Raw genomic sequence first — 13138 nt, forward strand, 5'->3', positions numbered from 1 at the left:
ATCACAAATTCAAGGCCAGCCTCAGCAACATAGCGAGATGCTGTCTCAAAATTAAAAGGGCTAGGTACCAAAAAAAAAAAAAAAAAAAAAACTCAAAAGAACCCAGAAATAAAATACTAAGGTAAGAACCTAGTACACAGTAGACATTCAATAAGTGTTGGCAATTTTTATTTCCATTATACAAAAAATAAAATGTTTGAATACAAATAGAAGACTAGAAGACAACAAGAATAGTAACAGTATTAGTAAAAATGATAGGATTATGAGGGTTTTTTAAAATCTCATTCTGTGATTTAAAAAAAAAAAAAAAATTATAGGGCTAGAAGGAAGCTCAGTGGTGGAGCACTTACCTAGCATGCACAAGGTCCTAGGATCAAAAAAATTTTTTTTCTATTATAAACATATTTTAATTTTATAATCAGGAAAGAAAAACCAATGTTTTATTTAAAGCTGAAAATTTCTGTTAATATTTCTAACATTTTATAAAACATCTTTTGTTGACATTCTACTAATGATACCACCCAATAATGTCCCAATCTTTTCTTCTTGTGAAGACACTTTATATATCTGTAAAAAAATCAAAGACAAATTATGACTTGCTGATCTATTTATGCATGGATTGTTATGCAAATATTTATAAGTGAAATTATCAATTACTGGGTTAATGGTCTGAATTGCAAAACAAATATGATTAAAATATTCAAAGTAGATCATAATTCATATCAAATAGTCCCTTTAAAGTGCAATTATGAACATTAAAAACCAAATTCTCTGCACATAAAGTAAATTTATCATTTTTAAAAGCACACATCGAGATATTAACTTTATTATGTTTATTTTATTCTAAATGTACTATATAAACTTGATACTTAAAGATATCTACTTACTTATTTGAAGTTGTAAATTATTTCATTAACTACATTTCTAATTATATTTTTATATACACCTATACCTCCCAGTTCTTTTTATCTTTAATTATTTTTCAAGCAACTTTAAAAAACACTCATTACCATTTCCTCTCCTTTTCTTTTTGTGGCGCTGGGGATTGAACCCAGGGCTACACATGCACTAGGCAAGTGCTACACCTCGGGCCTAAATCCCAAGTGCAGCATTTCTCTAATTTAAAAAAAAAAAAAAAAACTGGTGCACTAGTGATTAATAAACCACATCAGCATTATTCCTCACTTACCACACTCTAAAAATATGGATTTACAAACCTTTTTGACTTCAGAAATATTCGTTATTTCAGGAAGATTTTTCAGAGAAATCTGGTCACCTTCTACTTGAGATATTAGGTATTTTTGATTTACTTGTTTTTCTCCCTCTTCAACGTAAACAATTAAAATTGAAGTATTATCTTCTGAGATACCAAATTTTTTCAAAGCCTCTGAAATCTAAGGAACAAAAAAACAAAACAGGAATGGAATCAGTCTTTCCTATACCTGAAACATCTGACCTGCCTTCTTCTCAGTGAGCTTCTACCTGTTTTTCATATCCTAGCTTTCTCTTCAATAATCCTTCTCTAGCATCTACAGCTACTACCTGTCAGCTTTCTGCTGAAAGTTGCACCTTGTTCTCATGGAATCAGCCCAGACTGTGTTATGCAAACACCATTTCTCCAGCCTTAAGTGACCCTGCAGCCACACATTCCTGTCTTCTGGCCACCCTGGAGCTGTTTGTGTTTCACACTGTTTTGCTGATGCACATGCTTTGTCCCTTGTCCAATCACCTTTCTCTCTATGGCTAGTCTGATCAACACATGCTTCAGGGTCCAGCTCCAAGGCCACCCCCCACTTAACTTCTTAACTTCTGTCTCGCCTGCCTCTCTTCAGGAACATATTTGCTTCTTTTGCCCCTAGAACTATAACTGGAACAGGAATGGTATCTTGAACTGTTTCAAATACTCTCTAAGAAACAATGATTACCTGGCCAAAAAATTTCCAGGTACTAGTACTAGGATGAGACAACTGCATTTTATAAAGTTTGAAATTGTCTATTTTAAACCATGCCACAGCCTTCCCAATTATTCTCTTGATGATACTAGTACCTAATTGTGTTGTTAACAATAGTAGTAATATTAAAATTTCATCAGCAAAATTCCAGTCATTTTTTTCATGGGCTATGTACATGTATTAAGGGCTGTTCTAGGTACCAGCAATGCCCTGGTGCTATATATAAAAAAGATATGCATTTATCCTCAAGGAGTTTACAAAGTGAAAGATGTACATGAACACACAAAATATTTATGCCTAATGTTTTATCATGTGTATTTCTGTCAGTTTCTTAAGCAAACTACTTAAGGGATTTTCCTGACCCTACATGGTTAAGAAGGAAAGATAAAACTAGCCTCACTTAATTTAGCTAAATTTTTTTTTTTACTCATAAAGAAACTGACTTCAGAGCTTATTTGTCTAGTAAGAGGCAGTGCTAAATCTCAACTCTCCAGAACTCTCTTCATGATTACTTTTGTTTATTGGTAGCAAACTGGTTTGTAGGAATTTAGCCTCTGACCCAACACGTGTCAACAGGAAGTCAGTAAATTCCACGTACATTGTTGTTTGGGGAAAGGTTGAAAATAATTTCAGTAGACAGAGTTCTCGTCTTCATTTTTCCCAGTTTGTAGAGGTGAACTGCTTTATTTGCTGCCACAAGTATCTGAAAAGGATCAACAATCTACCAAAAGAATATCAAGAATTACATGGGAGAATCTAGAACACTATGAAAACAGGTGCTTTATCTTATTTTTACTTCATAAGATAAATTCTTAAAACAATTCCTATGGATTATATGGATTATATTTTCAAAATTATTATCTCAAGGGTCAAGGCAGTCAAAAAAAATCTTATAATTTTAAAGTTGTAAGAAACTTAGACAAAGAGTAAACTTTTTTAAAGTAACATGTATTGCAGGCTACTATGAGAAAGGCTGTATTCTAAACATTTTAGCTCTATTATTTTCTTTAATCCTCAAAATATTCAATGAAATCATTATATAATAGATGAGGTAATGAGGGCAAAAAATGCCTGGGTTGAATCTCAGCTCTGTCACTTACCATTTGGGGAACTTAGTTAGGCAAGTTCTTTAGTGTTTTATCTGTCAGAAGCAGAAAATAACAGAACTCACTTCATATGGTTGTTGAAGATTAAGTGAGTCAGAAAGCATTTAGGAATTATGCTAGGAAAAGAGTAAGCACTATGTAAGGTTTGGCTATGACTTGCTCAAAGTCATAGTAAGTGGCAGAGCTCGGATTAAGTCTTGGTAATGTGATCCCAGTGCATGCTCTTAACTACTGTGCTATTCCTCCTCCATAGATACTGCCTTCTTCAGAACCCTCATCTCATAGATGAGAAGCTGGGAACCAATATTTGCCAGACCACAAATGTGATCAGAGCTGGACCACAACCTTTCCTATTTCCTAGGGCAGGGCCCAGTGTTTCTGTCTTCATTCACTGTTCAATTCAAGGTAGTCAAGTCTTACTTGGACAAGACTTTGTACATAAAGATGAAAGAATTTTAGTTTTAACCTATAACATTGTCAAAAAATTAACACATTCTTAAATGTTGGGTATGCCTTCACTCATTCTCACACTTTGTACTTACCACTGAAGGATTTATCAATGCACCATCAATGGTGCCTTCCATGGCCTTTTTTCTCAAGTCTCCAGCATTTTTTACATCTTTAAATAACAGAAGAGTCACTCTGCATTCAGGAAATAGGTCCAGCTGATATGTTAACTGCATTTCAAACAGGATTGTATGCACAAAACCTAAAGGACCAATAGATTTCTTTTATTAAAAGGTAACATTAAAACTCATTTCTTAACAAATATCCTTGCTAACAAATGAAATTAATTTTAAAAGATGACAGAGCTGAGTGCAGTGGTGCCTGTAATCCCAGTGACTCTGGAAGCTGAGGCAGGAGGATCACAAGTTCAAGGCTAGCCTCAGTGATTTAGCAAGCTCTTGTCTCAAAATAAAAAATAAAAAGGACTAAGGATGTTGCTTAGTGGTAAAGTACCCCTGGGTTCAATACCAATACCAAAAATAAAAATAATAAGATGATAAAAACTGTTAAATCTGTCTCCAAAGCACATTTGGCATCCTTGTGAGATGGCTTCCTAACCCTGCTGAGCTGTTTCTAGTCTTTTTTCCACTCCTGAGAAAAAGCCAAGGGAGCTAGTTGGTTCTCTGCCTGTCCGGATGAAAGGCTTGCACATGTGATTAAGAGGCTGTTTCCCAGTAGACTAGGGGCAGAATACCAGGAACTTCTGGACCTCAGGATACTAATGGTATTAATGAAACTTTATTCTACTTCCACTTTTTAAACTTTCTGATCTATTTTATTTGTATTTTAGCAGGACCTGGACACAAATATTAATAAGGAATAAAGTATCACATTTGACCCAAGCTATGAATTTTCATACATGGAAATTAGCAGAGAGGGTATGATTAATAATCAATAATATTCGTCCCTTTTTTAGTCATAAGGTTAACAGGAAAGGACAGGGTATATATAAAGACATAAAAGTATAGGAGCTAGGGATGTGCTCAGGGGTAGAACACTTGCCTAACATGCACAGGCCCAGGGTTTGAGCTCTAGTACCATGAAATAAATAAATGAATAAGAAGCATAAAAGACAACTTAAGTAACTAGAAAAATCTTTTTAACTACATCCTTGAAGGGAAAATTTTAATGATAGTCTGGTGAAGCAATTTACTAGGCTTATTTCATCCTTTTGCTCAGGAGACTCCATTTCTAGGGCTCTTTCTCAATAAATTAATTGGACATTTGAGGATTATATAGTAAGATATCACTCTTATTTTAACAGTGAAAAGTTGAAAACAATCTATTTAGCAAATAGCAGGATTGACTGTAAGTAAACGACAATTAAAAACTACAATCTTGGACTGGGGAGATAGCTCAGTTGGTAGAGTGCTTGCCTTGCATGCACAATGCCTTGGGTTTGATCCCCAGCACCACAAAACAAAACAACAACAAAAAAATCCACTACAATCTTGATGATGTATGCAAACAACAATAATATTAAGTAAAAACACCTTAATGGAAAAACAAAACACCTTTAAAAATCTACACATAAAGAAAACACACCAAAAAGTTTAAAAAGTTATCTCTGATTGCTGAATTACATCTGATTTTTATTGTTATTACAAAGAAAAAAAAGAATATTTGTAAATAATGTCCTGGCATACAGAATTTCAATTTAGTCATGCTAATGTCTACTAAAAAAAAATGGATAACAAAAAAATAATCGGTATGATCCCAATTATATAAGAAGATACACAGTATCCCCCACCAAATAAGAAGAAAAAACATGAAGGAGACATACCAAAGACAGTTTCCCCCCCACCCCCCCTGCAGTCCTGGGGATTGAACCTTGAACCTAGGGACTTGAGACAGCGTCTGGCTAAATTGCTGAGGCTGCTCTCAAATTTGTGATCCTCTCACCTCAGTCTCCAGCAAAGCTGGGATCCCAGGCATGTACCAATGAGTCAGGAAAATACAACCATCTTAGGTACTGAGATTATTAGGTGATTTTTCTGTTCTCTGGAAAACAAAATTGGTTGTGTATGTTCTGAATTTTCTACAGTAAGCACACGAGTACTTATAATCAGGGAGAAAATACATATATTTTCAAATATTTTTAATACTAGGGGTAAAAGAACCCCTGAAAACCCTCAAAATAGTGGAGTGGTGGCACATGCCTATTTCCGAGGCTGAGGCAGGAGGATCACAAATTCAAGTTCAGCATCAGCAACTTAGTGAGAGTGTCTCAAAACAAAACAAACAAAAAAGGACTGGGGGATGTAGCTCAGTGGAAAGAGCCCTCAGGATCAATCTTTAGTACTGGGGGAAAAAAGAAAACCCCAAAATCATTTGTTCTTGTTCACTTACTTAGTCCAGAAACTTTAGAATTATACTTGGAAACTAGAATGGTTTGTTCCCTCTGAAACTCATGTTGAAATTTAATTTCCATTTTTAAAGGGGCGGGACCAGGTGGGACCTTGAGTAGGTGATTAGAACTTTACCCTCATAAATGGATTATCCCACTCAGGTGTTTTATCTCAAAGCCAATTAGGTTAAGTCTCCTCAAGTGCTCCCTTCCTTGCCAGGTGACACTTTTATCAGCAAGACCATCATCAAATGCAGACCCTGGACCTTGGACCAGAATCGTTAACCAAAATAAACCACTTCTCTTTATAACTTACTCCATCTGATGCACTGTGTTACTAGCAACAGAATACAGACTGGGGTAAATACCTCTCACTCAAATTCCGCACCCAATCCTTAAAATCCTTAAATTTTACCTCCTAAACGTAATTTTGTCCCGTCTATTTCTCTTGAATTCCCATTGCCACCACCTCTTATCTACACCAGTAGCCCCTAAGGGTGGTCTCATCAAAATCCCTGCACTTCCATAATCCAAACTTCACCCCCACTCCCAGTCATAGTGATCCTTTCAAAATATCCTGTCGTTATGGTGCCCAGGTGATATGCTAATGCCCAAACTTTATGTCACGGTTTCCTTCCCACCTTCTGCTACCGCCACAATGGCCTCTTCTCAGCTTCCGGACTGTCACCAAGCTTTTAAACAGTTTCCCTCTCTTCCTTCACCATTTTTTCCCCCTCAATCCTTTTCCTTTCCTCCGTCCATCTGCTTGAGGGCCAAGAGCTCCGGGTCTAGGTATCACACGCGCTCCTTCTTATTACGAAGTGCAAGTGCGCCCGGCAGTGACGGCGTTTTTGAGACGGGGTCCTGCCTCGGCCTCCGAACTAGCTGGTTGCCTAACAATTTACGGCTCCCCTATCAGTTTATTTCTTGAGGGAAAGGCTCTCATTTTCCTGCTGCATTCCCAGGGGCTGACTTTGGTAGTTTCGCACTAAATATCGGCTGAGGGAACCACAAGTATCGTCTCAAGACAATCGTCAACAGCTATGCCGGGGATCGAGCCCCAACAACCCGGCGCCCTCGCTACCGAGCAAAACTCACCAGCTGGTCCTGGTCCGACTGGAAAGATCTCCCCCTCGGAAACAAAGCCCTCAACTTCCGGAAGTGCTCCCAATCCCGGCCCTCGCCGAGCCAGTTTCCTGGTAGGTCAGCCTGGGGGCGCCAAGTCTTTCCGGATCCCCAAGGTCATCGCCTTGTTAGTTCCGCCACTGACTCCTCCTCCCAAGTCTGAATCCTTTTAGCCGACACCAGCGAGGACTGGTGGTACTCCGACTTTTTTGGGCGGAGGCGGAAGCTTAGGTCTGGTGTTGAGTATCGGTTTTGTCTTAAACGTGTGTGCTGTTTTCGTTTTAAATTCATTCTGACAAGATTGGCATCCAAATTATGTAAAAAACAATAAGAAAAATAACTTAATGGACAAAATGCCAAAAAACATGAAAAGATTCCCAGCATCATTTGTCCTTGGAGAAATACAAATTAAAAACACAGTGAACTACAAATTAAAAACTACTGCCATGTGTAACTAATTAGAACAAATTAAAAGAAAAAAATAGGAAGGAGACCAGTAGAATACAAGAGGAGATCAGGAGCGGGAGGCGAGGGAAAGGATAGGTAGTGGGGGAATTAAATTAATCAAGCTATACTGTTTTATTGTGTGCGTGTATGAATATATTATAACAAATCCCACTGTTATGTATAATTATAATGCACCAATAAAAAGGAAAAAAAAGATACTATCACACAGACACTCGGTGAATATTACCAAGTGTTGTCATAGATGTAGAACTAGAATATGTTGCTGTTCTGAATGTAAAATGATGTAACTATTTTGAGAAAATTTCAATTTCTTTAAAAAAGTTAAATATAACTTAGCATAACCAACATTTCTATTCTGTGGTGTTTACCTAAGAGAAATGAAAATACATCCATGCAAAGGCTGGTTTTGAAAGCAGTTTCACTGTGATACGGTCTATTAGAGATGGATCCAGAATGGGTTCTTGTTCCCCTGTGTTGAAGAATAAACACCCAAGAAATACCAAGGCAAACATAGCAAGCAATTTTTATTTAAGAAAGTGATAGAGGATAGATTCCCTGCCAAGAGGGGGTGACCTTGCCTGTGGGAGGGGATACAACTTTCTTTCTTTTTTTTTGACGGGGAGCAGGAGTGCAGAGGCAGAAGTTGATTGCTCTTTGATAACCAGTTGTCATTCTTTGGACCCTCATCATTCATTACCTACACTGACTGCCTGGCCTTTGTTCAGTTTGCTAAGGAATGTGACAATATCCTGTCTACTTAGGCCAGGCAGGACTGCAGGTGAATTGCTTTTTGGCAAAGAGAGCCCATGGGGGGTCAGTATAGTGGATGCATTTTATAGAATTATTTTGTAAAATTATTCATGTTCTCACAATGCTCATCTATCTGTCCCCTATCAACTCTACATTGGTTACCAAAAAGTCCAGTGGGACAGAACGCCCCCATACAAAATAACTAGGCAGGTAGCACAGAAGCCTGGGATTCAACCTGAGCTGGTCTCCCAAGACTCAGAAAGCTGCCAGGGCAAATAGAATCTTGTCTGCACATACCTTACTTCCACCATAGCTGAGAGACTCCCTCAAAGCAGCCTGCCCTGGGTCTTGTACCCTGACTCCTGGCACCAGGGAAGGGGCAACATGACACACTGGTCTAAAGCATTGAAGGACATTTTGTAATCAGGGGGACTGGAACAAAGCCTGGGCAGTTCTGGCTAATCATTCTAATCTGGCTAGTCACAAGATGCTGCATTCTGTCTCTCTTTCTTTTCTTATTTCCAGTACTGGGGATTGACTCCAGGGGTCCCTTACTACTAAGCCACATCCCCAGTTCTTATAATTTTATATTTTGAGACAGTCTCACTAAGTTGCTGTGTCTGACCTCAAACTTGCAATCTTCCTGCCTCAGCTTCCAGAGTCACTGGGATTCTAGTTATTGAGAACAGAAATGAGAAAGGGTAGAAAACTACCTTGGTCCCAGACCATCTAGAAGACTGTCCTGTTAGTTGTACATGAATGTTCATATCAACATTGCTGTAGTAGCCATAAACTGGTAACAATAAATGCCCAACAACACATTGGTGGACAAATTGTGAAAAATCCATACAATAAAATACTGGTAATAAAAAAGGAATAAACTACAGATACTTCCAATATGGATGAATGTTAAAAAAAAAAAACATGCTGAGCAAAAATGGTGAGAAACTAAAATTAGTATAGAATCCCATTTCTATAAAACTCTAGGAATTACAAATTTATCCTAGAGTTACTGAAAGCAAGTTAATGGTTTTTGGGATGAGGGAATGGGAGATTCTCCCTTTAGAGGAATCTTTAGGCTGAAGCCAATGTGCTGTGTCTTGATGTGGTGTTATAAGGGCATAAGAGTTTTATAAAAATTCATCAAATTATGCAAAGAGTACATTTAAGGGGCTGAGGTTGTGGCTGAGTGGTAGAGCACTTGCCTAGCATGTGTGAGGCACTGGGTTCAATTCTCAGCACCACATATACATAAATGAATAAAATAAAGGTCCATCTAAAAATATATTTTTAAAAAGAGTACATTTTATAGGCTAGAAATTGTAAAATAAAATTGATTTAAAATGTATTTTAAAAGTCTCAGTTTAGGAATAAGAAAGACAGTAGAATGAATCAGACATAACTTTCCTGTGTTCATATATGAATACACAACCAGTGTAACTCCACATCATATAAACCACAAGAATGATTTTATACATACATATACTCCATGTATGTATAATATGTCAAAATATATTCTGTCATGTATATCTAAAAAGAATTTAAAAAATAAAAAAATTAAATGCTGGAATTTCATAGTTCATAGCATCTAGTTTATAGCCATCAATGGCTGGAAATAATTCGCATGTTCATCAAGTGAATGGATAAACAAGTTGTCATATATCCATACAATGGAATACAAGTTAGCAATAAAAGGAATCAACTATTAAAAATGTACAGCATATTAATTTTATCTCTAAAGCTGTTTTTTTAAAGGAGCCTATACTACATCTTTTTATTGGAATAGCACTAAGGACTGATGAGGATGTGAGAAATTTTAACTCTCAAACCTTGTTTATGGGGATACAAAATAATGCAGCCACTTAGGAAAAGTTTGGTAGTTTCTTATAAATATTCCCTTATTCCACAACAGCTGTCTCACTCCAAGAGAAATAAAGATATTCATATAAAAACATATGCAAAAAATGTTAATGGAACCTTTGTTCAAAATTCAAAAACTGTAAACAATCCAAATATCCTTCAACTGGCAAATGGATAAAAAAAATTGTGGCATATTGGGCTGGGGTTGTGACTCAGTAGTAGAGTGCTAGCCTGGCACGCGTGGCACTGGGTTCGATCCCCAGCACCACATCAAAATAAATAAATAAAGGCATTATGTCCATCTACAACTAAATTTTTTTTTTTTTAAATTGTGGCACATCTATACAATGGAATATTAACTCGGCCACGAAAAGGGAGTGAACATACAATGTCCATACAATGACATGGATGAATCTCAAAAGCAGCAATGCTAAGTAAAAGAAGCCCCATACTAAAAGCTACTTACTCTATATTCCATCTAGATGACATTCTAGAAAAGGTAAAACTATAGGGACAGAAAACAGATCAGCAATTGCCAACTGCTGCAAAGTGGTGTGAAGGAATTTTGAGGGAGTAGTGGAATTGTTCTAATTTTGATTGTAGTGGTGGTTACAAACTGGTATGTAGTTTTCAAAATTCATATAACTATATGGGGCTGAGGTTGTGGCTCAGTGGTAGAGCGCTCACCTAGCACGTGTGAGGTGCTGAGTTTGATCCTAAGCACCACATAAAAATAAAAACAAATAAAAATAAAGGAATTGTGTCCAACTACAACTAAAAAACATTTTTTAAAAATTCATAGAACTATATACTGAAAAGGGATGAATCTTACAGTGTGTGTGTGTGTTTTTTTGTTGTTGTTGTTTTTTAGTCATTTCATGATCCCTTTGCCTAAGCTACAGGAAAGAGATATCATTATGCATCATTTGCAAGTTGGTTCAAAAGATCTAATTTATTAAATGAGAACTTCCATAAGAATATCAGCCTTGTTCTCTAATATTTACATAAGTACTTGCATAAATATTTGTAACTTTTACCATGTGTTAAAATGAATCCAAGCTGGTGTCTGTGGGTCACCACTCCTGCTCAGCACCCAGGCCCAGCAAGCTCTGGATCCTGAATGATATGCCACATGGATCCAGGCATCAAGGAAGGCACTGAGACCTAACATGTTGGGGGTTGCATCCACAGTGGCCACTGCTGTCTAGCACTGTGCTGGGCCCCTCCACTTGCCTTAGCTCAAGCGATTCTCTACAAAGCACCCAGCTGTCCCCATTTTCTAGAAGAGGAAATTGATACCCCAGAGAGGACTAACTTGCTAAGGGGCCAAACTAAAATCAGAACCTGGCTCTTCCTTTTCTGGCTCCTCATCTGGACCACTTCCCACCTCTGGTTTTACCTGTTGAACCTGGTTTGTGGGTGAGAGCTGCCCTTTTTATGACTTGCTTTCTCTTGACCCGGGAAGACAACTTGCCAAAAGATCCCAGTTTCCCCAGAGTGTCAGTGCTAGAATTTCTTTACAAGGGTTCTCAACCAATTTTGGGGATGGGTACACACTAGGAGTTTTCTCTTGAACTGTTCAAGGCATAAACTGTGTATTTGGAATGGCTGAAAGGATGAGTGGGGGGCTGATGTAGACTATGGAAGGGGCTAAATACCCACCCAAACCAACCTTGGGTGCCTTGGAGTCACCTGGAAGTTTGAACACAGCCCGGCAAAGGACTGACTGGGGATCATTCATTCCTTTGGGAAAGGCAGACAGGCCAGGAATCTCCTTCACTTCCAGATTTGGTAAGATTAAAGAACCCATCGATTTCCTCACTTCTCTATCCGTGCCCCCAGTCCAACTTCAGGGGAAATCTTCCAGCTCCCCGCCTATAGCATATGGCCTCACTGCAGACCATCTTACACCCCAGAACACAATTGAGATTCATTTGTCTACGCACTCTCTCCTGTGTGCACTCATATTTTTCTTATGTTGAACTCTTCATAAGCTTGAATACCTGCTATTGTCCTTTTTAATATGACACCATGCTAGTAGGAGTGGAGTGCTATTTTGTGATTGTTTCCCTAATGACTAATGATGCTCAGTATTTCTTCATTTTTTTTAGCTATCTGTACATTTTCTTTATAGAGAAGCATCTATTCTAATCCTTTATTCATTTTTATATTGTCTTTTTAATATTGGGTTGTAGAAATTCTTTATGTTCTAGATATAAGTCCCTTATCAGATATGATTTACAAAATGTTTTTCCCATGATGTGGTTTGTCTTTTTACTTTTTTTTTGGTACCAGAATTGAACCCAGGGGCACTTAAACATTAGTCACATCCTCAGCCCTTTTTATTTTCTATTTTGAGACAGGATCTCACTGAGTTGCTTAGGCTGGCCTTGAACTTGTGATCTTCCTGCCTTAGCCTCTTGTATCATTAGAAATTACAGGTGTGTGCCACTGTGCCTAGCTTTTTACTTTCTTAGTCATGTCATTTGTGGCATCAAAATTTTAAATTTTGATGTAATCTATATCTATTTTTAGTTACCTGCAGATTTACATCAATTTTCCATATTTTTTTTAGTTGTGGTAAAACACAAAATTTTCCATCTTAACTATTTTTTAAGTGTAGAGTTCAGCGGTATTAAATAAATTCATAATGTTGTACAAACATTACCATAATCTCTCTTCATACTTTTTCTTGTATAACTGAAACTGTATCTATTAAACAATTAACTCCCCATTCTCTCCTCCTCCAACCCCTGCAACCACAAAAAAACTAAGCTGGGGCTGGGGTGTGTACCTATAATTCTAGATACTTAAGACACTTAGGCAGAATTGAGAGTTTGAGGCCAATCTGGATAACTTACTGAGATCTTATCTCAAAAAGCAAGCAAGCAAACAAAAAGCATCTAAATCTTGAAGTGTTCTCTGAACAAATGGGTCACATGAAATACCCAAATTCCAAAAACTAATCCTGTATCATGTGACTAAAACCCCCAAATGAATTTAATTCCTGTATACTGTTATCG

The 13138-nt window shown here is 37.4% G+C and overlaps 1 protein-coding gene across 3 annotated transcripts; it reads right to left on the minus strand.

The window, feature by feature from the left end:
- Positions 1 to 151: 151 nt before the first annotated feature.
- LOC114091924 (EKC/KEOPS complex subunit TPRKB) lies at positions 152 to 7148 on the minus strand. Of its 3 annotated transcripts, none has more exons than XM_027934485.2 (5): positions 7011 to 7148; positions 3601 to 3767; positions 2551 to 2673; positions 1218 to 1394; positions 152 to 567 (listed from the first exon to the last, which is right to left on the minus strand). In XM_027934485.2, the coding sequence occupies exons 2-5, from the start codon at positions 3739 to 3741 to the stop codon at positions 481 to 483; spliced, it is 528 nt and encodes a 175-aa protein (XP_027790286.1). In that variant the 5' UTR covers positions 3742 to 3767; positions 7011 to 7148; the 3' UTR covers positions 152 to 480. The 3 variants fall into 3 exon arrangements, with proteins under 3 accessions (XP_027790286.1, XP_071457816.1, XP_027790287.1); XM_071601715.1 differs by lacking the exon at positions 7011 to 7148 and adding an exon at positions 6554 to 6813; XM_027934486.2 differs by lacking the exon at positions 7011 to 7148 and adding an exon at positions 5468 to 5556.
- Between the last annotated feature and the right edge of the window lie 5990 nt (positions 7149 to 13138).

Source organism: Marmota flaviventris, chromosome 14, assembly GCF_047511675.1.
Source record: "Marmota flaviventris isolate mMarFla1 chromosome 14, mMarFla1.hap1, whole genome shotgun sequence".
Taxonomy (NCBI): domain Eukaryota; kingdom Metazoa; phylum Chordata; class Mammalia; order Rodentia; family Sciuridae; genus Marmota; species Marmota flaviventris.